This window comes from Bipolaris sorokiniana, assembly GCF_000338995.1.
Source record: "Bipolaris sorokiniana ND90Pr unplaced genomic scaffold COCSAscaffold_10, whole genome shotgun sequence".
NCBI classification, from domain to species: domain Eukaryota; kingdom Fungi; phylum Ascomycota; class Dothideomycetes; order Pleosporales; family Pleosporaceae; genus Bipolaris; species Bipolaris sorokiniana.
Genome location: NW_006911904.1, coordinates 557937 through 582157, shown reverse-complemented (window position 1 = coordinate 582157; position 24221 = coordinate 557937). Strand labels below are relative to the sequence as shown.

Below are 24221 nucleotides of genomic sequence, written 5' to 3'. Positions count from 1 at the left end.
AACTAGATCGTGAGAGGCAGAAAGCTGAAGCAGCTGCCCACCGGATAGCCCGCCAAGCCGCCCACAAACGACTTCAGAAAGCTATCAAAATCTCACAAAGGGGAAAGAAGCCTACCTTCAAGCGCTCTACTGAGCTAGCATCAAAGAATATTATCGTTGGCAGTAGTAGTGGTGGTGCGCAGCGAGCTAATCGATCAGCTGCACCACCATCACCACGCTCGCGTTCAGGCCGCCCCATCAAGCTGCCAATCAAATATCAGTAGATAGATCAAATAAACAATACTACGAGATTACTATACTAGAGTTTCTCGCGATAATAGCTTTTATGTAGAGCTCTACAGCTTCAAGTTTGTGATAGTACTGTTGGGGAGAAATCCGGCGTTGGCCCGTCCGCGGCGTTGGCCCGTCCGGCACCTCTAACTTAGCGGCGGCCCCACCATAGCCTCCCACGCCCACCATTGTCATCAACTACTTAACTTACATGCTTCCATTCGTTGAAGGTGCTAGATATTATGATTGTTTGGAACTATAGATATGGCAGTTGAGTTAAGTCGGTGTACCAGGTAGCATAGCCCTGCTCTAGAGAAAGTCGTATATCAGTCTTGAATACGGGTTAAATAAGGGTAGTTATTGGTATTGCAGAAAATGAGATTGGAATTAGTGGAAAACGGCCATCTGTTAGTTTGTACCTAATTTAGCTCTAAAGATATAACACGAATTACCAAAACAGGACTATCACAAAAGAATTTGAATAAAATTGAAATATTACCACTTCATATAATTTCTGTACAAAAAAGACCAAACTGTATTCTGAATGAGTACAGCCTCACTCTTCCACATCCACACATGCAGCATCTTTGCACTTCTTCTTATCACACACCTTATGGAAGTCCTTATGTGCCTTTGCTCCCTCACCAATGAGTTTGCGGAACTGCCCAAACTCACAGCTCGCACCAGGTCCATCCTGGCATGCAGGAATCGGGCGCGGAGCCGTGTTGGCAATGAACCTGACATATATGCCGGGACCGTCACCATGCTCAGCTCCTCTTTCGCATGTCATCTTCTCCATGCCCACGTGTCCAAGGAAAGGAATCAAATCACTCATTTTCCATGCACGCGTCCAATTGATGTGATCGGTAGGAAACTGTTCAGCGGCGTTGGATGAGCTATTGAAAAGTCCTAGGGCTGTTGCAATGAAAGGGGGTACTTCGCGGTGGGTAAAACCGAGAAAGAAGCGTTGCTTGTCGGGCCAGCCGTCACCAGGCGTGTCGTGTTTTTCAATATGTGCAAAGAGTTCGGATTGCGCTTGCAGCCAGGGAAATCCGAGGTAAGGCGACAGTGGATTGAGAGGCCCGACCATGTGAGCATACTTCAGATCCCAGGCATACTCGTACGCCATCCATTCCGAGTCTGTGAATTGCTCACAAATGGGGCTGCGCTCGCCTTTGATGGCAGATTCGTAGCCGCAAAGCATTTGAAACCCTACAATGTCCTTGGGCTCTAGCTCGAAGGGTACATATGGCGAAAGTCTCTTCGCAACGCTCTTGCCGTACAGCTCAATGACTTTTTCCTGCTCCTTCTGGCCTGGTTTCTTGGAAAAGTTCTTGCAGGACTTGTGTGGAATGAGGTACTCCATAGAACCATTCTTGTTCTCCGTGATGCGCACAATCTCAATGTCATTTTCTTGAGGGAAAGCCTTGATGAAGTTTTCGGCAGTGTCAAATGTCCTGCTCTTCTTGTCCGCCAATATTCTCCTTGTTTCTGGGACGAGATGTGGGTACCGTTGCAACAGATGTTTTCCAACAAGCTTTGCGTCTACGGCTCCTGATGGGGTCAAATCTTCCAATTTGTCCTCCAAGATTGGTGATTGCCATTTGCTCATGAAAGCCAGCGGTCCTGACCATCCCTGTCTGTGCTTTTCCAGTTTCCAAAGAAAAGGGCTGATGTACTCTTCATACTCATCGTCATTCGAATAGATGGCGCCATGGCGAATAATATAACTTGCCGCCGTGACATGGCAACCTACTGGTGGTGTGTGCTCGAGACCGAAACCTGTTTGCAGAATGAGTAAATTGTTCCACAGTCCATTTCGCAAAACAAGGTACGGACCTATAGCATCGAAGTAGGGCGATATGCCAGGAAGATGCAGCAGCGGGTCAAACTTGTAGTTTTGCGAATGCTCAAGTGGCCTAAGTGGTGACTGTGCTTGGCCTTGGGTCTGTAGAAACGAGGGTAGTGTCAAAGCCGAGGCTGGAGCAGCCAACAAGAAAGCAGAGAAAAACATCAGAGCCGTCACCGGGGAAGCTTTCCGTGCAATTATGGGGCCAATTGCAGTTATTTACAAGGATGGAATTTAAGAAGCTTGACATGGGGCGACGCGCTGTTTTGTTGTCTTTTTAATATTCAGTGACGTACATGGTCCCACTAGGTACTTTGGATGCGCTAGTCCAACGCGCGCCGCACCAACGCGGCAGAGCCAAGGGCTTGGATATCGTCACTTGCAGCTTGTTATCTACACCCATGTGTACAGGATCTGTGCGGTCTGTTGCGCATCGCGTTCAAGCCTAGGAAGCATGCTTGGAAACAGTTCTCAGCACTTCTCAGATGGTAGAGCGTATCTACATCCACCCAATAACCTCGATCACTCATCATGCACAAAATTCACTATAGTAGGCATCATCACAGGCTAGTGAAGATGGAAGAAGATTGCAATTTTTGGGTTGTGCAAGCAAGAGTACTAGACTATCAAGACTGGTTGGGATTGCCAACTGCGACACCGTCGTGACCGTTCCACAGCCGGATACATGTCTCCAAGTATATTGCCGCATATTGTGAATGGGATATGAGGGCTGGTGACGTGTAGATAGACACTACTTCATCACCATTACGCTTCATCAAGGTTTTCCTCTCCTGTTACAACTCTACGCGCGCAAAGACCACGGCGTTCTCATCTGCTTGACCAACGTCCTGTTGTAGGCGCCGTCTATTGTTCGTCTTGTGATGGGAGCCGTTGCTTAGTTTATCGAATGCAGTCGCGATATCGTCGTGGAGCTGATCAACCGGTGATATCTGCCATCCGAAGTAGTGTGCTTTCTGCATTAGCAGTGACAAGCATAGACGCTTTGCCGTTGTTCGTATTGGATGCTAGCCGTAGCATCGCAGACCAAATTATCATGTCCTAAATAATCAGTCGGATTCATGTTGACTGCAAATATAATGAGACTGGTAAGAAGCCTGGACTAGCACGACGCCTCAACGCTTTGATGTCAACGCCGATGGCGGAGTATGTGCGAAAGTAGACGTTGTGCGAGACCCAAGGCGACTTTCTCGAGGGGAGAAACAGGGATCATACCAGTTGACATCTGACAGTTGTAGCTTTCTTGCGCGTTGGTTGCTGCGATTGGTACCAGCCTTGTCAAGGCGCGGCTGCGCATATGGATTCGGAGTCTTGTCCAGACCTTGAAATGATTTAGTATGCTTCCCATTGGTGTTAGGCTGAAGGGTGTAAAGAAATGGTGAATCACCAGTTGTATCGTCGGCATCCTCGCGAGCTTCGTTGTAATTCAAAACAAGGCTCTTGATGCGCTGTCGTTCCTCTGTATCGGCTTGTTGCTTGTTGCGCATGGCGACAGCAAAAGTTGAGTCTGAAGGTAGGTCAATAGATCGGGTTTGCGTGCGATTGCCACGTTTGCTAAGCAGCGAGAACTTCATAGTCTGTGATGAAGGTGGAGCAACTGGAGCTGGTGCTTCGCCTCCACTGTCTTCGGAATTTACTGGAGCCTCTCGAGCGCGTCGCATGGGTAACGGCACATCAAATACAGGCTTTCGATCATGCTTGCGCGACTCTGCGCTCTCAGACATGAGCTTAGCAAGCTCACGATCGAACTCGGCGTCAGCCTCCGGGTCGCGTTCATCTTCCTGGCGTGTCACGACGATGTGCTCCTCTTCCTCGTCGGATGAAGCTTGCTTGACAGGTTCATCATCTTCTGACTCGTCTTCTTCCTCACCAGATGATTTATCGCCTTCCCCTTCTGGCATCTCAACATCCTCGTCATCTGGGCCATCCAGCTCGTCGTCGGATGCGGAAACATCATCATCATCCGGCTCCACAGGCTTATCGGTTGCTGTTGTCTGGTAGTTTTGCTTGACAGCTTCAGCAAAAGCACGTGAAGCTTCTTCTGGGTCGGTGATCATCTTCCACTGCGGACGAACAAGATTGTATGCATCCTGAACAATGAACTCTACATCCATGGGCAGGGTCTCCTTCATGCAAACGTAGTACTGCAAAAAGGTAAGGAAGAAATCGAGCTTTTTCTTTGCGGCACCTTTGTCGTAGTACATTCCACATGTTTCCAGGAGGTTACAGACCAAGCGGATGCGGAAGTAGTCGTCTGGGAGATCGAGAGGGTTGTAGACTCCAGGTCGTATATATCCACCCTCCCAGCCGTAGTTCAAGAGTTTGTAGAGAGTGTCAAATATAAGCGGCGAATCAACAAGCCGATATATATACAGCTCTCCGAGATACTTGACTTCCGAGATCCGCCGCTGATTGAACTTGAAGTCGTTCAACTCCAATCCGAAGGTGATGGATTCGAGTAGGTCATCGACGACGGAAATGGCAAAGTCTTGATGGAACCGATGAATGGTTCCTAGCATCACGGCGAGAAGGTGAATGTTGCTGTACTTGATCTTTCCTGGCTTTGCAAACACTTTGTGAAGGAGATTGACCACGTCTTCTTCCTCCCAGTGCATCTTGCGAATCTGCTTGATGGTTTTGTCGAGCGAACGACGGGTCAAGTCCTGGTACATGATCTTACGTAGGAAAAGCTCAATCGGGGTGCGTTCCTTCTGTTCAATTGCGGCACGTTGTGGAGGGTTCACGTAGTAGACGGCGTTTTCGATCAGCATACGCTCCTGCTGGCCGATGACCTGGGCCCCTTTCTTGCGCTGGAGAGTTTCCAGGAAAGAGGCCATGCGAGGAGATGTTTCCGGGTTGCGGAGTAGATATCGACCACAGTTCTCCAACAGGTTGCAAATAATCTCAATGTTCATGCGTGAAAAGTCGTCCAGGCTGACCTTGAGACAATGGAAAATGACGTGCTCGGGAACGACACCGAACTTGGTCAACTCGGCGAGGTAGCGAACATTCTGTGTACGCACTTGGCCAAGAAAGTCTTTGGACTTGCGCCGTTGCAGGCTTCTAAACTCCTCATCCAAGTACGACACTAGTCCTTGCGGGACATCAGACATGTACTTGCCGAGTGTTGCAATCAGTCTAGAATAAAGAGGCAGTAGGTCGGACCGTCCTTTTGGAATTTCCTGGACAGCCTTGATGAGGCGATTGCGTGAAGCTTTAGAGTTTAAGAAGCAAAAGTCCATTGCAGTCTGGTCTACTGCATCCTTGGTTGCAAGTTCTGGTAGGCGTGCCAAAAGAGCATCGACCTGTGCGCCAACAGATTTGTTGGCAATGGCAGTGGACTGGTCATCCCCATCGGCCACTTTACTATCAGCAACATTGTCGGCTGCTTCCTTTTCGGGGCTCTCAGCCTTGGGCTCAATCTTCTTGCCAACTTGCTCATCGCCATCAGCCTTCTTCTTCTTAACTTCCTCGAGCAAAATGCCCGGGACGCGGTCTTTCAAGTCAATTAGGTTCTCGTAGAATCGACGTTCTTCCTCGTCTTCCCAAATACCAGCTCCGTCGCTTTGACCACGTAGGTATTCGCCAGCTTTGATTAGACCAATCGAGCCATCACCCGTGTTCGCAGAGCCGTCCTTTTCCTTCAAGTCGGGCATATCTGCATTCAGCGCGTCAGCCAAGATTTGAGCGTTTGCAATGAGCTTTTCTTGCGACTTCATCTGCTTCTCATAGTTGGACTGGCGATCTTCAAAGACCTCTCCAGATTTGACATATGCTTCGGCATTCTTGCGGCCTTGGCTAAGTATGTGTTTTTGATCGCGAAGGAGATGTGCTTTGACATCTTCAAAGTAACGGCTGAGAATGTTTTTGAATCGCTGCTGCAGTTCTGGGGAAATAAGCGGCGGGTCTTTGCTGGCTTCATCTTCTTCCTCGGCGCCAGACAAGTCACCGTTCTTTTCGGGCACTGTGGTTCCATCATCATTGACAGTCTTGCGGCCCTCTGCAGAAGGTGGTTTGGTGCCGAGTATATCCCATGCAAAAGCTTTGACAAATATGACAACCAAAGGCAAGTTGACGTGTTCACGGTCATGCCCCAGCATGTCCTTCAAGACTTCCAGCGGGAAAGGCTCAGCGTCAGCATTTTCTGCGCGAGACTTTGTCTTTGTCGAGCCCTCAACAAGCTTGCCATTGTCTTTGCCCTTGCTCGCTTCTTCGGGACGGGTTACGTCATCCAGGCTTCTCAGGACGCCCACAAGCCAGAGTTCTGTAGCAACACGTAGAAGCACACGCTGGCGTGCCAGGCGCTCTTTTTCTTCCCGCTCGCGCACATCCTGTGCGAGGGTTTTCAGGTGTGACTTGTCCGGGGTTGCAAGTCCCCTCCCCATGTACCAGCCAATATATCCAGTAAATTCGGCGGGGCCAAAACGTTGGTGCAGAGCGCTAACAATTTCAACACCGGCGGCAATTTCTCCTGGAGTCTTGAGTTTGCACAGACCTTCGTAGCAGGCGGAAATGATTTCGGAGAGGTATTTGTGGAGGGACAAGGCGCGGATTTCTTGGAGGAACTGGGCTTGGGCAGGTGCATTGATGGCGGTTCGGAGGCGCTTGATAAAGGCGGTGTTCTTTTTCATGGACGAGTCGAGTGAGGCTTGGACGGCAAAGATATCTGTTGTACGGTCAGCAGGAGAGTGGGGTAATTGTCAGCGTGGTAGAGTCGTTTACCTTGGTCGCCATCCCAGGCGCGAATATTGAGTTCACGCAGCTCTCCTGGTTACTGTTAGTAGCAGGCAAAGAAGCAGCATGCAGGAGCCTACGCTTTCTGTGCCGCTCCATGGTGGAGTAGGCGATGCCGCAGCTGTGGAGGGGCAGCGGACGATAGCACGGATCGGTTATGATACGCGCACATGGAAGACGGGAGATATATCGGGCGCAGCTGCTACCTGCATTTGTCTGGGCTTGGTTGAACAAGCTGGAGTGAGAGGATGGGTGTTTGCGACTCTGGCAATGCCGAGGCGGAGGGGACTTCTGGTCTGGTTCCGCGCTGGTGTGAGTGTAAAATGTACCTGCAGCGGCTTCACTTGTCGTGACTGTCCGTGCGTCATTCCAGTCCAGCGTCCCGCGGTTGAGAGAGGGTTTAGGTGACTAAGCGCATTTTTAGATGTGCCAGGCCAATCGTGGTGCTCCGGCTCTCACTAGTCGTCGACTTGAATTGCACCCCATGGACAACTACAAAAGTCCATGATAATCAATGACAGTTGCATGTTATTGGTTCAAGGATGGGCAGTCGTGAGCTTCAAAGAGGTTGATTGCACAGCTTTGCAACCATGATGTGCTGAGTAGAGTAGAGCTCTACTACTACAGGGTACCATCAAGCGTAGCAGGACAGCCACATCAAGCCGACCATGTGTCTTTGGCGGCGCACGCGATTGACACGATACAGACATGACAAAAAGCACATATGCATGTAGCCGGTGTTGCAGGTTGTATGTATCAAGTATGTATGTATGTATTTGCTCCAGGGCTGCGACACAGGACAGGATACTAGAGCTTTTGCGGCAGCATTGCCAAGCGAGGACGAAACCGACCAAGACGATCTGGTACCATTTTCGCATATTGCACATGGCCAAGGACCCTCTTCCAGAGAGTTTCGAACCATGTTAGGTATACATGTACAGAGTTGGACGAGGCCTCCAGTGGCGGCGTTACCAGACAGGCAGAAGCAATAACGGGAAACTGAAACAGCAAAACCAATAGCGTCTTAATCTCTACAGAACAAGTAAACCCCTGAATATGGAGGGCAGGGCACCTGGCTTAGTTTGCGACTGGGCTCAATTTACATTTAGATGGAACACTGGGCCGGACAGATGGTATCATGAGGCATCTTAGTCTACGTAAATAAGTAGCTTTGGGGGTGGTGGACAGGTGTGTGTAATTCAGGGGAGAGGACGAGTACGAGGGCAAGGCTGAGGTGGCAGCGTCAAGCAGTATGTACATAATACGGCGGCGCTATGGCGGATGATTCGCGAAGAGACATGGGGGGGGGGGCGGGCTAAATGGCCGTACTTCCTTACGAGGAGGCTCCGAGTGAGCGGTGTGCTGCTCAACATGGCAAGGGTTGAGCAGGTGGGAAAAGCAGCAGGCCAGCAGGCTGGAAGCATAGGCGTGGATGCAGACGCGTGTGGCATGTGGCGGGCGATTGAGTTTGCATTTGCATTGGAACATGGACACATGGATATGGACACCTACTTTCCCATGGCGACGGGTCTGCAGGCCAAAGACAGCGCAGGAGCAGGAGCAGAGGCAGAAGCAGAAGCAGGAGCAGGCGAGAGTCAGCACTATCGATTGCGCGCCGGCGGACGCATGAGCGGATACGGGATGGCGAAATTTACACCTAATACTAACTGGTGGCTGAAGTGGCTCCCGAGGTGCAACAACCATGTTTCCATATGCGACATGACGAGGACCACGCCGAGAGGAGCAGTGGCAGGTGGGGGGGGGGGGGGTTAAAAATGGCCAGCTGCGGGTGTCGGTACAAACGGATGCAGCACGGGGCCTTTGTGATTATCATTGGGCAGCGTGTTGGGACTGCCACAGCCGCCTTGTGCTTTTTTTTCTTGCAGCGGGTCGCTCTAGCATCCCCACTGCATGCTCGTATTTTGGCAAGAGTATTTTTCCTAGCGCTCAATGCTCCCCGGTATAGCGGCGCAGGAGAAGCCGAAAGAAAGGGGAGGGAGGGGGAGCGTTTGTTGTCACAGGCAGAGTACGAGCGAGCAGCGACTTCCGCGCAATGTGACAGACGGACATGACAGGCAGCCTTGCCGTCGGAGTTTCAGGACAAACATGAATCGACGACTAGGTATTAGATGCTACATAGGAACAACGGCAGAGGCGCGTGGTGGCTGACATGTTTGGGTGTCTGGGGAGGGAGAGGGGGAGGGCGTGAGCGGGTGGTGTGGTGTGGGCGTGTGTGCAGGCCCCCTGAATGCCCAGTGCCCAGTAGGCGGGCGAGGCTAGCCAGGACTTGGCAATGCTATAGGCACGTAGCGGCATGGAAGCAGCGTCCTAATCTCCAATCGCTATGCGCACGCGGTGACAGGACGTCATGTTACAGTGCCATCCATCGTCCTCATGACGTGCGTGGGTTTGTCGCGGCTATTGTGGCCGTTGCCATGTGCCGTGAATGGAGCTGCACGCCGACTGCCATGCTTGCTAACACGCTGTTCCAAGGCCCAAAAATTCCCCGGGGCTGGAGAGCAATAGCAGCAACGCATGGAACCAGCCAGCGAGCGAAACCCAGACGAGGAACCAAAGACGGAGAGGGCCAATACCAGCGGGCGTGCGGTGTACAAGATTCTAGCCAGGCGACGGCAGGGGGCCGGCGCCCAAAATAAACGTGCAATGGACGACTAGTAGCGCGTGCAATAGTTAGTATGAGATGGTAATACCGTGTAGGGGCAGACACGCCCCAGCGCCCCTGCACGACGTTCGTTTTCGAGTCAAGGACGCGGGCAGGCCTGCCTAAGCGGGCGCCACCCTCCCCTGTGCCGATCGCGCCTTCCAACTGCCGCCCAGCCACGCTAGCCCGCCCTGGGATATGGTGCCGTGGCCCAAGCGCTCCCGCTGTGTCTCCCACCAGCCTGTAAACCAGCAAAGTCCCGCTGCGAGACCAACGACGACTCTTGTTCCGTTTCACCTGCAGGCGCCTCTTTGCATCTGCTTGCTTCCTCTCCCAGCCTGGCCGTTGCTCCTCGCCTTATTATCGTCCATGATCCTGCCCTGAGCCCTGCCTTTGTTTGCTGCCTTTGTTCCCAACCTTTACACTCGTTTACCACGGCTCTGCACCCTCCATCCCCCGCTGCGTTAAAAAGCCTGCCGCCAGCGCTACTGCTACCGCTGCCTTTGCCGCCGCCGCCGCCACAAGCCACGGCCGCCATCGACAGCTAGCACCAGGCCCCGTGTGCACCGCATTTGTGCAATCTCACTCTTCACTAGAGCCCTATACGACCATTTTCTAGTCTCGTACCACTACTACTACTGCTGCTGCTGCTGTTGTTTCTCAACTCCACGGCGCTGTCGCCACGACTGCACCTTTCACGCTCGCTCCATAGCTGTCCGCGACAGACATCAACACTCGCTACTTCTACCCAACGATATCACGACCACATACTCCTAATTATCCACCATGGCCTCGCACCACCTCATGGGCCTCGAAGCCCGAGCAGATGACAGCATCCCTGACTTCACCGACCCATGGCCAACAAAAGACGTGAGTGTTTTGTTTATCCGCAAACTTGTCGTTTCTCTGCTCACTGACTGCGCCAGATCGTCTATGTCTCCATCATCGCCCCTCTCATGCTCATGGCCCTGCTAGAGTGGTTTCTATGGGTCGCTGCATTCATGTACTGCATCGTCAAGGTTTTCCAAAAGGCAGAGACCATGAGCGTGCGCATTCTATCCATCTTCTTCGGTATTCTCTTCTTCCTTCTCCGGTAAGCTACACTTCCTATCCACAAGAGACTGCTTCTGACAGCAATAGTGCCATCTTCTTGCCCATCATGGTCGTCACCCTGCCGCTCCCCCCGCAGGTCACCAAATACTTTCCCCAAGAAATGGTTGGCTTCCTCCAGTGGTTTGCCTTTTGGTCCTTTGCTGGTCTTCTGACAGTTCCCTGGCTGTTCTGCGTCTACCAGCTGGTCACCCACTCGGTTGGTCGCTCCCGCAGGATCAAGTCGGTTCTCGACGAGTCGTCGGCTCCCAAGGTCGTCATTGTCATGCCTTGCTACAAGGAGATTCCTGAGATTCTACTGCGAACTTGCGATTCGCTTGTCGATTGTGAATACCCACCTTCTTGCCTGCACATTTTCCTCTCGTTCGACGGAGACCAGGAGGACGAGCTCTACCTCAACACCATCGAGAAGCTTGGTGTGCCCCTCACTCTCGACTCGTACCCAAAGTCCATCGACGTCATCTACCGTAGCTGCCGTATCACAATCTCGCGTTTCCCCCACGGCGGAAAGCGTCACTGCCAGAAGAGGACCTTTAAGCTGATTGACAAGATCTACACCGAGTACCTCAAGCGCAACGACAACCTGTTTGTGCTCTTCATCGATTCCGACTGTATTCTGGACAAGACGTGCATTCAGAACTTCATGTACGAGATGGAGCTCAAGCCTGGCAGCAAGAAGAACATGTTGGCCCAGACTGGTGTCATTACATCAACGACCGAGAAGCAGTCCCTCATCACCCTTCTCCAGGATATGGAGTACGTTCACGGTCAACTGTTTGAGCGTTCGGTCGAATCCGGTTGCGGTGCCGTCACCTGCTTGCCCGGTGCTCTTACCATGCTTCGATTCTCAGCCTTCCGCAAAATGGCAAAGTACTACTTCGCTGACAAGGCCGAGCAATGTGACGACCTCTTCGATTATGGCAAGTGCCACTTGGGCGAGGACCGTTGGCTCACCCACTTGTTCATGGTCGGCGCCAAGGAACGTTACCAGATCCAAATGAACCCCGGTGCTTTCTGCAAGACTGAAGCTGTGCAAACCTACCAATCACTGCTCAAGCAACGTCGCCGCTGGTTCCTGGGTTTCATCACCAACGAAGTGTGCATGTTGACTGACATCCGTCTCTGGAAGCGCTACCCTATTCTTCTCGTCGTTCGCTTCATGCAGAACACCATCCGAACAACTGCCCTCCTCTTCTTCATCCTGTGCATTTCTCTTATGACCACTTCGCAAGCAGTCAAGAACTTGCCCGTCGGTTTCATCGCCATCTCCCTTGGACTCAACTGGCTTCTCATGTTGTACTTTGGTGCCAAGCTCGGCCGCTACAAGATCATGTTGTACCCCCTCATGTTCGTCATCAACCCCTTCTTCAACTGGATGTACATGGTCTACGGTATCTTCACTGCCGGTCAGCGCACATGGGGAGGACCACGTGCCGATGCTGGAACTGCCGATGCCAAAACAACTCCCCAGGAGGCTATTGAGAACGCAGAGGCCAACGGTGATGATCTCAATGTCGTTCCCGAGACATTCAAGGCTGCCGCCGAGGCTAAGAAGTCCCACGCGGGTGGCGCTCCTCTCCAGCCCTCAGACAACATCGATGGACGTTTTGCTGCCGCAGAACGCTTGCCCAACGGATGGTACCAGCAAGGCAACGACTCTGGCCTCACTCTGCCCAATACCATGCCCCGTAACCCCAATGTTCCTCACGTTCCTCTGCACCCACGTACTTCGATGGATTCTTTCGCCTCCTACGACACCTCTGCCAACAACTCGGTCTACCTCCCCCGTCGTGTCGAGAGTTTCATGGATCCCGAGGATGCTCGCGTATACCACAAGACGCAACAGACTCAGAAGCCTGCCGGTGGTGCCTTCTTCGAGGAGCCTCGCACTGGTCCTTACCAAATCGGTGCCGGTGCTAGCAAGGGCATGTACAGCGAGTCGGTTGACTCCGTCGACGACGACTCAGTCTATAACTCCAAGAACACTCAACGACCGGGACAATCGCGCACCTCGCCCCTCTCTGCTGAGCAGAAGTCTCCTCTTGAGTCGCCAAAGCCATCATACAACCGCTCAAACAGCATGGACCAACGACAGGGACGCAGCCCCCTTGCGTACCAGAGCTATGTCCAGACTACACCAGGTGATGACATTGAGCTTCAGGCCCCTCAACAGAGCAGTTTGATGCGCGACGTATCACCTGCGCCGCTTGGTCAGCCCGTCATCCCCGCCGCAAGCCATGGACGCAGTGATTCGACCGACTCCAAGAAGCGAAACAGGCTCAGCAAGCAGAAGCCTAGCAAATAAGCGCAATCTCTCTTTCGTTTGAGCGTTTCGATTCTTGTTACATCTGCAACTCAAATAGTCGCTCGGCAGGCGTTCTAGCATTCCCTTTTCCTCATCGTCTTACACTTTGTCATGCATTTGGATTCTTCGGCGTTTATCAGCAAAATACCACACAGCTTGTGGCCTTGCGGACTTTTATTGGTGTATATAACACTTTTTGGCTATCACTATACAATGATTGGGGGGTTGACTGGAAAAATTACGGTTTGCTGCACGACGTCAGCGGCTTATGATATGGCGTCGCTCATGAGTGGAGAGCTCTTGATTACAAAAACCTTATTAAGGTTGATACACGTACATGGGACCATGTGATGGGCTGGATAAACCGTTGTCCTTAATGTCTAGACTATATCTTGAAAAAGACGAGCAATTGATACGTATTTTTGCTAACAGACTGTCAAACGCATTCCATGTGATGACTTTGCTGAACAATGATTTGATCAAGTGAATAACTAGTGTTCAACTATCGTCGGCAATTCATGCAAGCGCAACGCTTGAAGGCCTTGGCCGCCTAGTTGTTGTATATTGAGTAGCGTATCTCGTAGTACGAGATCTGTTTGATATGTAGGATTGATTCTAGACATGTTGACTGTGGCATGCCTAATTGACACAGGTACACAGCGGCGTACATGTTACAAGCTACCCTCTGCCTTCTTCCCCGCCTTCTGGAACAACTCTGGGTGGTCAATCGCGTACTGTGCGCCTGCCGCCCAGTGATACAATTTCGCTGCAATTACATACCCTTCCTTGGCAAACTCCTCTAATCGCGTATACAGCTCAGCCACGGGAATATTAACACGCTGAATATCCTCTCCCTCGTCCAGATGCTGTTCAGGCTCTGGATCCCCTTCATTCAGATGAATCTCCACCATGCATAGACATAGATTCGCACTCGTCATTCCGGGGTCTGCAGCTACAGCCGGAGAGGTAGAGACAACAGTGCCCTTGTACCCCGTCTCCTCGTACAGCTCGCGCACAGCTGCTTCCTCGGGCGTCTCATCCTTGTCGATGAGGCCAGCGGGCCACTCGACAGTAAATCCGCCGACGGGCGGGCGGAACTGGATCACCACAATGGTCGATGGTGGCTTGCTGGGGTGGTAGATGATGTTGCCCATAGCCACGGCGTCGACGCCTGCGCTGCCCGTTGTCTTGCGGCTAGCAATTTCCCAGATACGAGATGCGCCGTGGGCGTCGGTGTAGGTGGCCTTTTGCAGTTTGATCCATTTTGCCTCTGACGAGGGCAGTTCCGTGAGGGATGTTATTTTGGGCGTTGTCTTGTTGTTGTTCGAGGCCATTGTTACGGCTTTGACGCGGGATACAAGCGTAGATGTGAACGGGTGCAGTGTTTTGTGGAATAGACGGTTGAGTATTGGCTTGTTCGCTTTTCTTGTCGTGTTCTTGAATGCCCTTATTAACATTCAAGGCAACAATGGATGTGGTCGTGATTGCTCGCAGTAGACAGAGTGTGACGACGACACTGTCTAGGAGAGTGAGGGGCACAGCTAGGCAAAGATGAGCAAGACCGTCAAATCCAAGAGGCTGAGTATAGATTGATTAGAAAACTAAATAAGAGGGGTTGTTTCGCTTTCTCAAGTCGTCTAGATAGATGACACAAGATGTGGTGCAAAGGCTCCAATGGAACGGTCACGATTGCAAGACCCCGCTGCATTAGCGTCAGGAACACACGACAAGCTCACCTTACGTCACGGGAAAGTATTGCAGGGATCGGATAAGCATTGATTATCGATACAAACTTTACACAACGAGGTAAGATTCCAGATCTTACATGGTCGCTGTTTCGCCATTTCTAATGTCTTGTTGATCGTCTTGCGGTTCTGTGCAGCCGTACTTACCTACGTAACTTTTCTTTTTCCATATTCCCAATTGAACATGCTATCACTTCGCGCCATCCAACGTGCAACGCCAAAACTTCCCGCACACTCAAGAACTATTCATAGATCCTTTGCATCTACAGCTCGCCTAGATGCAGACTTCACACACGCTGTGATAGGTGGTGGCGTTGTGGGACTTGCCATAGCCCGTAAATTGCAGTCTCGGCCCTCAACCTCAACAGTCCTGATAGAGAAACATGGAACCGCGGGTACAGAGACAAGTTCACGGAACAGCGAAGTCATACATGCAGGATTGTACTATGGTCCCTCGTCTCGAAAAACCAAACTCTGCATCAGAGGCAAAACCTTGCTGTACGATCTCTGTACCCAACAAGGCATTCCCCACCGCAATACAGGAAAATGGATTGTAGCACAAGACGCCGAGCAAATGGAGGCTTTGGAAAATGTTCACGACTTTGCCCAGAATATCGGTGTACCGACAAGATTCTTAAGCAAACAAGAGGCAGCAACAAGAGAACCCGAGGTCCGCGCCGAAGCAGGCGTCCTTGAGAGTCCCAGCACAGGAATCATAGACTCCCACAGCCTGATGCAGTACCTCGAAGGCGACTTTGAAAACAATGGCGGAATCTGCGCCTTCAACTCCCCAGTCACCCGCATCACGCCGATAGATTCAGGCCGCAGCGGCTGGGAAATCACAACCACAACCGCTGAAGAAACAAGCACCATAACAGCAGAAACCCTCATCAACGCCGCAGGCCTCTACGCCATCCCTCTCGCAAACACCATCTTGCCTCCTTCACGCCAGAAAACTGCCTTTTACGCAAAAGGATCCTATTTTTCATATAGCAGCTCCCGGCCGCGCACATCCACGCTCATCTATCCCGCTCCTATACCAGGCCACGCGGGGCTGGGCACACATCTGACGCTCGACCTCTCTGGCCGCATCCGCTTCGGGCCGGACGTCGAGTGGACAGATTCGCCCTCGGACTACACTCCGAACACCAAGAACCTAGCGGCCGCTATTGCAGACATCAAGACGTATCTACCGGGTGTGCAGGCCGATGCCATAGCCCCGGATTACGTGGGTATACGGCCCAAGCTGGGGAAGCTGGCGGCGACGAATGGGGGTAAAGGGTTTCAGGATTTTTATATAGAGAAGGAGGGAGGGTTTGAGGGGTGGGTTAACCTGTTAGCGATTGAGAGTCCGGGGTTAACGAGTTGTTTGGCCATCGCGGAGGAGGTGGAAGGGTTGTTGTATCGGTGATTCTTTATTGTTGTTCATCACTATCTGATTTTCTTATAGTTATCGGATTTGTGTGCATGTTTAGAAAACTTTGTACGAATGCGAATGAATATAACTGATAGTTTTGGGAAATTGATCATGTCCTATATACCAAGCATAAAAAATGAGTTGAACAACATTTCTAATGGTGAACAACCCTTGTTATCCATGCATTAATTAATAACCTTTGATCACGTCTAAAGTTACATTGCCCAGCTCTCTACCTCTCATCCTCAATCTGTCTCCTCAAATCCTCTAACACGGCCTTTCTACTCTCCAAATGCGCCTGTAATCCCTCGACTTGTTCTCTCACCGTCTCAATCTCTTCTCTGATACCGCCCAACCCCTTGACTGCGCCTCCGTCGTCATTGTCAAGCTCCTTGAGAACGTTGCGCTTGTAGTCAAGTAAGAGCTCTAACTCGCGCTTAACCAGCGCCGGCTTGCTATCTGTGTTGCGGCCATGCCGCCTCTTCTCGACTTCCTTCTCCACGTCCGCCATTTTTTGCTCAAGCTCACGCAGCTGCTTTTTGAGCCGGACCTCTTCCCAGTCTTCTGTTGTGCGGCCGCCAAAATCTGTGCCCTTTCCGCCTCGCGCACCGTAGCTGTTCGCACGGTCACCGACACCCAGGCGTGTGAGGTATGCGTCACCAAACTTTGCTTTGCGGCCCGAGGCGGTGTTCTCATCGCGTGAGGCCGCCCATCGCGAGTTGGCGCTGGAGTTGATATCGTAGTCTATGTGCGCTTTTTCGAAGCTTGCTCGCAGCGACGGGGGTACGCTGCGTGGGACGCGGAATCCCTCGCTTCGTTGGTTGAGAATATGTAGGAAAGTCAGAGCAGCGTCCTTGCCTACGCTTTCTCGTGCCTTAGGGTTGACTAGGTTCCATGCAAAGCGTATGTCCGAGTCCGGCACGTCTTCGAGACTGTCGAACAGCCCAGCCAGACTGTCAAAGGTGATGTTGCCGTGGCCGTCGCGGTTGGCAGTATAGATTTCCTCGTACTTGGCCTTGTCTCCGGGCGACATGTACCAGTCGAAGCCGTCACGCAGGCCCGGTGTGTCGTCATCGTCTTCGACCGTCTCGTATGCGGGTTGTGAACCGGTAAGAGCGCGTGTCGCTTGCACAAGGTGTGCTTTTGACTCAGGAACAAGCCAGTCGGGCAGGACTTTGGGAACATCGACTGATACCTACGAGGCTCTTGTTAGTATGCATATGATGCCTGACTTTGTCGTGTGCGACATACCCCATTAATCAGGTCAAAGATGAGTCGCATAGCCACGCAAAACTCCTCAAAGTCCAGCTTGCCGTCATTGTCCACATCCGCAAGATCCCATACGCGTTCTAGTTGATCGTCTCGGAGGTGCGAGTTCTTGAGCACAGGGGCGGCCTGCGCGCCGTCGAGATGGGTACCGCCATTGCTGAGTGAGCTGAAGATCTCCCAGTACTTTTCGATTTCGTCCTGCTCGATGCGATTCGGCGCCATATTGCAGGAGTGATATATGCCTTGAGAAGGAAAGGAAAGCAAAGTAAACCAAGGCAGTATGGGAGACGTTTGGGTACAGTTGCGGGCGGTCGGAATGGCGGAGCTGTCTGGCCGCGACTGGTGCTGGCCCGGGGGTGGGTACGTACCATCCATCGGGCTGCTACTGACTAGCCGAACCCGCGACACCTCATCGTCATCCTCTCCACCACCAGACCATAAGCTTAGCACTGTTATAGATTATTAAACAACAGCAGCAGCAGCTCACTCTAACACGCTCAAATCGCAATAACCACTCCATAAATCAAAAAATACAAAACATTCTTTGAGGTTCGATTCGATCCTTATTTGTCTAAGTACGTAGCAACTCCATATTACACTTCACATCAACCCAACAATGTCAATACAACCGAAAAACCAGAGATTCCCGCATTTTCCTACTTGGTTTACGCCCGTGCGCAAAATGTACAATCAAATGATAGACTGCATGCATCGTGCAAAACATGTAACAAACAAACACCGCTAAATGCAACCTTTTTCAACCTTGCTCTGTCCTCACTGCTCAAGCCATGTTGGCAAGCTCGTGATCAATAGCCTGGGCAAGGAAGACCTTGCGCTCGCCCGTGAGCTGCACTTGCAGCCTCTGCTCAGCAAGCGCGATGATCTGCTTGCGCGTTACCCGGTCCAGATCCGCGTCCTTGAGACACGCCTGTACAGTCTCGATGATCTGACCATCACTAGGTCCGTTCATCATGGTCTGGAAGTTGGTAGTGCTGCCCGGGCGTGACTGGCTAGCACCATAGCTAAGAGGGCTTCGTCCGCGAATCGGTGGTGTAGACGCCATGAGATTGTCCGAGCTCTGGAAGCCGGCCATGCTCTGGCGTTGACCATAGGGAGACGCCGTGTTGTTGCGGTAGTGGTCGCTCATGTTGCCCATGGACATGAGACGGCCGTCTTGTGGGTTGTCTTGGTACCGTGTCATATGCGAGTATGACGACTGGCGACCCTGCATGCCCTGATAGGGACCGGGAGACTGAGGTGGCATGTGCGAGATGTGATGCATGTTAGACAGGACGGTCGATGCTGGTTTGACTGACGAGTAGACGGATTGCATGTCGTTCATCTCATAAGCCTCGTCTTCGTGTGCGTTGAAGCCACCCTTCTCAGTACCCATACCCGGGAGACCGCGGCGACCGGGGAGATCATTGCGTTCAGCGTACTCGTCCCATCGCATCATGGGAATGGCCTTTGGATCAAAGCCTTCTTCGTCAGTCGTGAGGACTTGCTTGGTTCCTTGCTCACCAATAACGACACGAGTGTTACCCCACGAGAAATCGTCCTGCTTCCAGAACGAGTACATGGGAAGCGCGAACGAGTAAATGGGGAACGCCATGAGGTAGATGATCATCCATCCAACGTGTTGCCACTGTCGCTTGATGATGAAGATGAGTGCCTGCAGACCGTACACGGCAGCCAGCATGACAATGGACAGCAATGGAAATTGACCTGTGCCGGAAGAGACCATGTAGACCAGGTAGACCAAGTATGCGCAAATGGACGGCAGCATGAGAGTACCGAAAAGATCGACAAAGACGACGAATCGCATGGAGAAACAACAGAAACCGCAGAGATCCTTCAAGAAGACAAGTTCAGCCAAGTTGTGAATGGTAGAGTTGATCCATCGACGTCTCTGGGAAAGCAAAATGCTCCAGGTATCAGGAGCAGCAGTAAGAGCGTAGGCGTCGGGGATAAACTTGTACGACATATGAGGGAAGTACTTGGTCATCAGGGTGGTCAGATAACGATCCTCACCAAGCGAGAGCAGGTTCTTCTTGTGCAGTGTGTCTACAACGCAGTCGGCATAGTCCTTGATGATCTTGTCCGAGATAAGCAGAGGCTTGCCCTTATCGGCAGTACGGAGACGGTACATGGTGAAACTAAAACGCATTAGTAACGGTCTAGCCGTAGCATCAAGGACATAATACTCACCATCCAGGCAAACAGGTAACACTGCCAAACAAACTTTCGAAAGCCTTTGACAAATGATGCGAAATGTAGTACTCGTAAACTTGGATCATAGTCCACCAGGATCTGTCCTCGTTTTCCAAGCTTGTCTCGCCACAGATACCAGCAATCTTGGAGTCGTGGGTACAGGCTGCCACAAGACGGTTGAGAGAATCAGGCTTGACCAGGGTATCGGCATCAATCATGAGCAGATACTCGTACAGCTCAGGGTCAACACCAATAATATTGTTGATTTGGTGGAACATCTCGAGTTCAAGAGGGTTCATAGCAGATCGGTGGTGGACACGGTTGAGGAAGCTCATGAGCAAGATTTGAGAATCACGCTTTCCACGGTTACCGGGCTTGGACTTGGATTGTTCGGACTCCTTGCCCATCTTGACGACAACAATGTACGGAACGACGTTGCCTTCAAATTCGTAGAGACCGGAGTAGACCTTGCCGTAGTTGAGCTGCTGGCTTCCTTCACCGACAGACCAGAAAGGAAGCGCTGGTGGGTCGACCTTGGGATCAACACCAAGAATGTCAAGTACAATCTTGGGCGTAGGGCGATCGTTACCACCTCCGACAATCATTCCGTCGCAAATGACGCAGATGAGCTTGCGCTTGTTATCGTATGCGAGAGCAGTGAGTGAGTCGACACTCTTTCGGATAGAGTCCTCGCCTTCGGTATATGCTGGAACCTGACAAATGACAAACTTGTCCTGGTTGGCCGGGCGCTTTCGGGAACCCAATTGGAGCGCAGCCAAGAACTTGATGACAATGACTGAGCAGAGCATAATGGTAAAGGCAAGAAGGATGTAATCGTTGACCACACACTTGGCATCCTTACGGAAATCCGTCCTACCAACGTAGAAGAGATTGTCCAGGCATTGAAGATTGAAGGCTTGTGAAGTGTCGTTGAGCTTGTTCGAAAAGTCCTCCGAAAGCTCGCCACCAGCGTTGTTCTTAATCATGTCGACTAGTTTGGGGTCGAGGAAGTTGTACTGGGGAAGGTCTTGCATATAGTCGATTGTAACGAAGTAGTTTGTCAAGTCGTAAACCTTTTCCTTGAGCCTGAACCACATGCGGTTGTTGTCTTGGCCTTGAGTTTTGATGTCGTCAATTTTCCACACAAGTTCTCCCTTGCGGTATTGTTTGATAGCCGGGAGGAACACCTTGGGGTACCAGTCTTCTTGTTTCAAGGCCTTACTGTCAGGCATGTTCGTTTGCGAGCCGGAAGTGTGCACAGCCAGAGGATTGAGGCTCTCTGCGACGGAGGTGTTGAGCTTCAGCTGCAAGACACGGTTCTGGGGGGTATCCTGGATGAGATTGGGGCAGGCAAGATATAGCGGCGGGATGATGTAGGGGTCCATGTCGGCTCCGGCCATTTCCATCATGCGCTCGTTGGTGGTCTCGGTATTGGAATCACTGTGCTGCTTCTTCCAGAAAGAGGTCAAATCGTAGACAGTACCGTGGTGGCTGACAAAGAAATCCTTTCCGCCCTGGTGAGCGGCCACTTCTTTCGTGTTCCATACCTTGTCTTTGTTGGGACACAGGAGTTTGCCAAAAGCGATAATGTAGAAGATGATTATGGAGTTGAGCAGCACGATGAGCATAACCAAAACGAGCTTTTCTCGCCATGCCATGCGAACGTCAGGTCGCTTCATTCGCCCAACCCATTTGAGCAGTGGTGAAGGGACCCAAAATGTGACTGCCCAGACGAACGCGACCCAGATTCTTCGGGAAGTAGTCAAGCTGGTCTGAGTGACGACGCCATTGCCAGAATTCTCGAGGTCAAAGTAAGAGACACCCTTGTTTTCGTCGCCTTTCATACCAAGACCATAATCACCAGGCCCAGTAGTTGGAACTGTACGGGCGGTGGGAGCAAGAGACTTGGCATCCGCAGCAACGCCCGCGTGAAGACTAGTCGTGCTCTGGAACGGGTTTTGGGGAGTGGCCGATCGCGCGTCGGGAAGAGGCGGGAAGAAGGTGCTCGCGGTGGGTGGGAGCTGATTGTTGTATGCGCTGTCCATAGCGCCAGCACCAACCATGCCTCCCATGATGCCAGAAGCACCAAACTCTTGGGTCTTGAGGTCGAGCTGTGACTCTGCTTCCCACCATACGCCTTCTCTGACCCATACGCGCTCCTTTCCGACCACAACTTCACCATTGCTCCAGCCACGCTGAAGAACCCAGTTCTGAATGCCTTCTTGGCCGTCCATGCAACCAAGAGGGGCATATCGGTCATGGAACTCGTGGTGATCAAAATCGGCCGTGAAGTCAAGGTTGCGGTTGCGTCGGTTGGCCCATTCTGGGAGACGCCACTCGCGCAATTGACGGGAGATGACACCCGCTTGCCAGGTGGAGTTCAAATCCTGGTTCAAGGATGTAGGGATGCTGTCGGAGGGGTGAAGTGCGAGCTGGAACCAGACTCTGCTACTGGCCACAGTCATAGCCAGATCGAAGCGGCCGTGCTTGCCGAGAACGATACCGCCGTTGGGCACGGGATATAGCAGTTTCTTGACAAAGTTGTCTTGGTCTGGAATCTCGAGACCGAGCTTGTCCAGGACAGCCTCACGCCTCTCCAAGTCGCCCTCTTTCTCACGCAGAGCTGCGCCATTGATGCCCAGTTCGGCACCGCAGACTTGCATGGCCTCCCTCATGCTCTCAAGCACCGCGTTGGCGACTGGAGGTACGGGTACGCCGTCTTCGCGCATCTCGGCGTTGATGCCTTCGCTATCATCGAAGACGGTACGAAGTGCGACCGCTTTACCAAGCTGACGGCTAGGAATATCGACGACAGTGATGTTGACAATGTCTCCGTCCTCGGATTCACCGGGTGTCATAATACCACTGCCATCGCTGTCATCCATAGCGTAACCATTCTTGGCGCGTTGGATTTCATTCTTGATAGAGGCATTGGCGTGGACAATTACAAAGTCCACAATGGCCTCGTAGAGACCACCGATGACGACTTCGCGCTCATTGGAGGCGAGCTTCTGACGAAGAGTGCCCTCGGGCAAATCCATGAGCGTCTCGACATCTTCGCACACGGCTGCAAGAGAGTCCTCATCCATGAAGTAGTCCAACGTATTGCCAAGCTTGAGCAGACCAGTCAGGCAGCTGATGAGGCTGGTCATCTTCTGGCCCTTGATGCCAATAGCCTTGAGGTTGGCGCGGAAGTCCTCGGCAGCGGCGGCATCGTCGGCATCGGGGAGGTAAGAAGGGGGTTCGTAGGTGCCGGAGCGGCGGAGAAGGGCGTATTTGTCCAGGGACTGGATGCCGAGGTACTCCTTCTCCTGTCTCGATGCCGAGCTTGAGTTGAGGTAGTAGAAGACGTCAAACGCACGGAAACCGGCTTGCGAGGGGATCTGGAGCAGGCCCTGTTGGACATCAAGGCCAGATGTAGACAGCTTGATCTCGGCGCCGACAACAGTACCAGCGAGATTAATGGTGAAGACGGAGGCCAATGCGGAGTAGCGGGGTGCGGAAGGGTTTTGAGGGGTGACACAGTGGGTGAAGGCCTTGAGAGCCTCAAGGGCAATGTAAAAGTTGGAGGGAAGCGAGAGCGGCAGACTGGACACGAAGGGAGAAAGTAGCGAGGGGCTTGATTCATGGAGCGAACTGAAGCATTGTTAGTGAGATTGGAACAGAGTGTAGTTGTGTTTGGGAGTGCCTACGCCAGAACTATGCAGCCGTCTTCTGCTCTCCTACGAGCGTGTTCCCACGCCTTGCGGCCCAGCTCGAGGTCGACGGTGCCGCCGATGCGGTTATCAATGATGCTCTTGGCATTGACCCACGTGTTGACTACGAGGCTTGTGCTGGCCTCAAGGTTGTATGAGCGACCATTCTTGTAGGCCGAGTTGAGGGTGTTGAGCAGCGTGGTGGTGGAAGTCTGCGAGGGCTGGACTCCACCGCGCGGCGCGGAAGTCGAGGCCGTCGAGTAGACGGACATGCGGGAGTTGTTGACGAAGCTCATGGTGACGGGCTGAGGCGGGTCGCCCCTTCTGTAGATGCGTGGGCGTCGATGCTATAACGAGGGTTTGCCAGATGTAAGGGCGTGTCAAGTGTACCACGGTCCCAAAGTGTCAGGGACGGGCGGGAGGAGAAGTTGATTAGCGCCTGGTGCTGGACGCGACAGCAAGAGGCAGGATAGCGAGTGAATGGATTAAACGACTGTATGAAGAAAGAAGAAAACGGCACACACACACATACACAACGAGAGAGACTCGTCGGACGCAGATAGAGAGCAGCAGAGCAGGCGGGCGATGTTTGTTGGCTCGAGGCGATGGGGGATGGGCGGCCAGAACGAAAGGGGAATGGCGCAGTATGGTTAGGGGGAGTTAGCGGGCAGCGTGTATGGCAAATGGAGCGGGTGCAGCAGCAGCATCAATGCATTACTACGCAACCAAACATGGATGGCGGCTCTTGGTCCTCGTCGCCCCCGTGGCCCAATACGAGCGGGTGGCGCTGGTGGGAAAGAAGGCTGACGTGCCCAACCCCCCCTATATTTAGCCCGTTTACTGTTTTGTGCCGTTGATGGACGGAGTGTCGCGAGCAGTGGCCGGCGTGATGGCAAAAAACGAAAGAGGATGTGGATGCGCGTTTTTGCTTGTCAG

At 52.3% G+C, this 24221-nt stretch overlaps 8 protein-coding genes across 8 annotated transcripts; 3 read left to right on the top strand and 5 right to left on the bottom strand.

The window, feature by feature from the left end:
• Window positions 1-667: 667 nt before the first annotated feature.
• Window positions 668-2340, bottom strand: COCSADRAFT_146242 (uncharacterized protein). Its single transcript, XM_007703631.1, has 2 exons — window positions 2110-2340; window positions 668-2052 (listed from the first exon to the last, which is right to left on the bottom strand). Exons 1-2 carry the CDS (start codon window positions 2282-2284, stop codon window positions 827-829), a joined length of 1401 nt encoding a protein of 466 aa, XP_007701821.1. The 5' UTR covers window positions 2285-2340; the 3' UTR covers window positions 668-826.
• A 912-nt stretch (window positions 2341-3252) lies between these two features.
• On the bottom strand, window positions 3253-6970 carry COCSADRAFT_162040 (uncharacterized protein; the record flags this gene model as incomplete). The annotated part of the gene is made up of 3 exons (XM_007703630.1): window positions 3253-6803; window positions 6860-6904; window positions 6952-6970. The coding sequence occupies 3 exons, from the start codon at window positions 6968-6970 to the stop codon at window positions 3253-3255; spliced, it is 3615 nt and encodes a 1204-aa protein (XP_007701820.1).
• Window positions 6971-8242: 1272 nt separating this feature from the next.
• Window positions 8243-8644, top strand: COCSADRAFT_27952 (uncharacterized protein; the record flags this gene model as incomplete). The annotated part of the gene is made up of 1 exon (XM_007703357.1): window positions 8243-8644. One exon carries the CDS (start codon window positions 8243-8245, stop codon window positions 8642-8644), a length of 402 nt encoding a protein of 133 aa, XP_007701547.1.
• A 1556-nt stretch (window positions 8645-10200) lies between these two features.
• On the top strand, window positions 10201-13284 carry COCSADRAFT_221014 (glycosyltransferase family 2 protein). Its single transcript, XM_007703629.1, has 3 exons — window positions 10201-10403; window positions 10460-10626; window positions 10674-13284. The coding sequence occupies exons 1-3, from the start codon at window positions 10320-10322 to the stop codon at window positions 12946-12948; spliced, it is 2526 nt and encodes an 841-aa protein (XP_007701819.1). The 5' UTR covers window positions 10201-10319; the 3' UTR covers window positions 12949-13284.
• Window positions 13285-13619: 335 nt separating this feature from the next.
• On the bottom strand, window positions 13620-14282 carry COCSADRAFT_94319 (uncharacterized protein; the record flags this gene model as incomplete). Its single annotated transcript, XM_007703628.1, has 1 exon — window positions 13620-14282. The coding sequence occupies one exon, from the start codon at window positions 14280-14282 to the stop codon at window positions 13620-13622; it is 663 nt and encodes a 220-aa protein (XP_007701818.1).
• Window positions 14283-14747: 465 nt separating this feature from the next.
• COCSADRAFT_38383 (uncharacterized protein) lies at window positions 14748-16298 on the top strand. Its single transcript, XM_007703418.1, has one exon. The coding sequence runs from the start codon at window positions 14878-14880 to the stop codon at window positions 16102-16104; it is 1227 nt and encodes a 408-aa protein (XP_007701608.1). The 5' UTR covers window positions 14748-14877; the 3' UTR covers window positions 16105-16298.
• COCSADRAFT_38382 (uncharacterized protein) lies at window positions 16276-17709 on the bottom strand. Its single transcript, XM_007703417.1, has 2 exons — window positions 17362-17709; window positions 16276-17305 (listed from the first exon to the last, which is right to left on the bottom strand). The coding sequence occupies exons 1-2, from the start codon at window positions 17599-17601 to the stop codon at window positions 16343-16345; spliced, it is 1203 nt and encodes a 400-aa protein (XP_007701607.1). The 5' UTR covers window positions 17602-17709; the 3' UTR covers window positions 16276-16342.
• A 151-nt stretch (window positions 17710-17860) lies between these two features.
• COCSADRAFT_121125 (glycosyltransferase family 2 protein) lies at window positions 17861-23837 on the bottom strand. Its single transcript, XM_007703627.1, has 3 exons — window positions 23283-23837; window positions 19588-23226; window positions 17861-19535 (listed from the first exon to the last, which is right to left on the bottom strand). The coding sequence occupies exons 1-3, from the start codon at window positions 23579-23581 to the stop codon at window positions 18161-18163; spliced, it is 5313 nt and encodes a 1770-aa protein (XP_007701817.1). The 5' UTR covers window positions 23582-23837; the 3' UTR covers window positions 17861-18160.
• Between the last annotated feature and the right edge of the window lie 384 nt (window positions 23838-24221).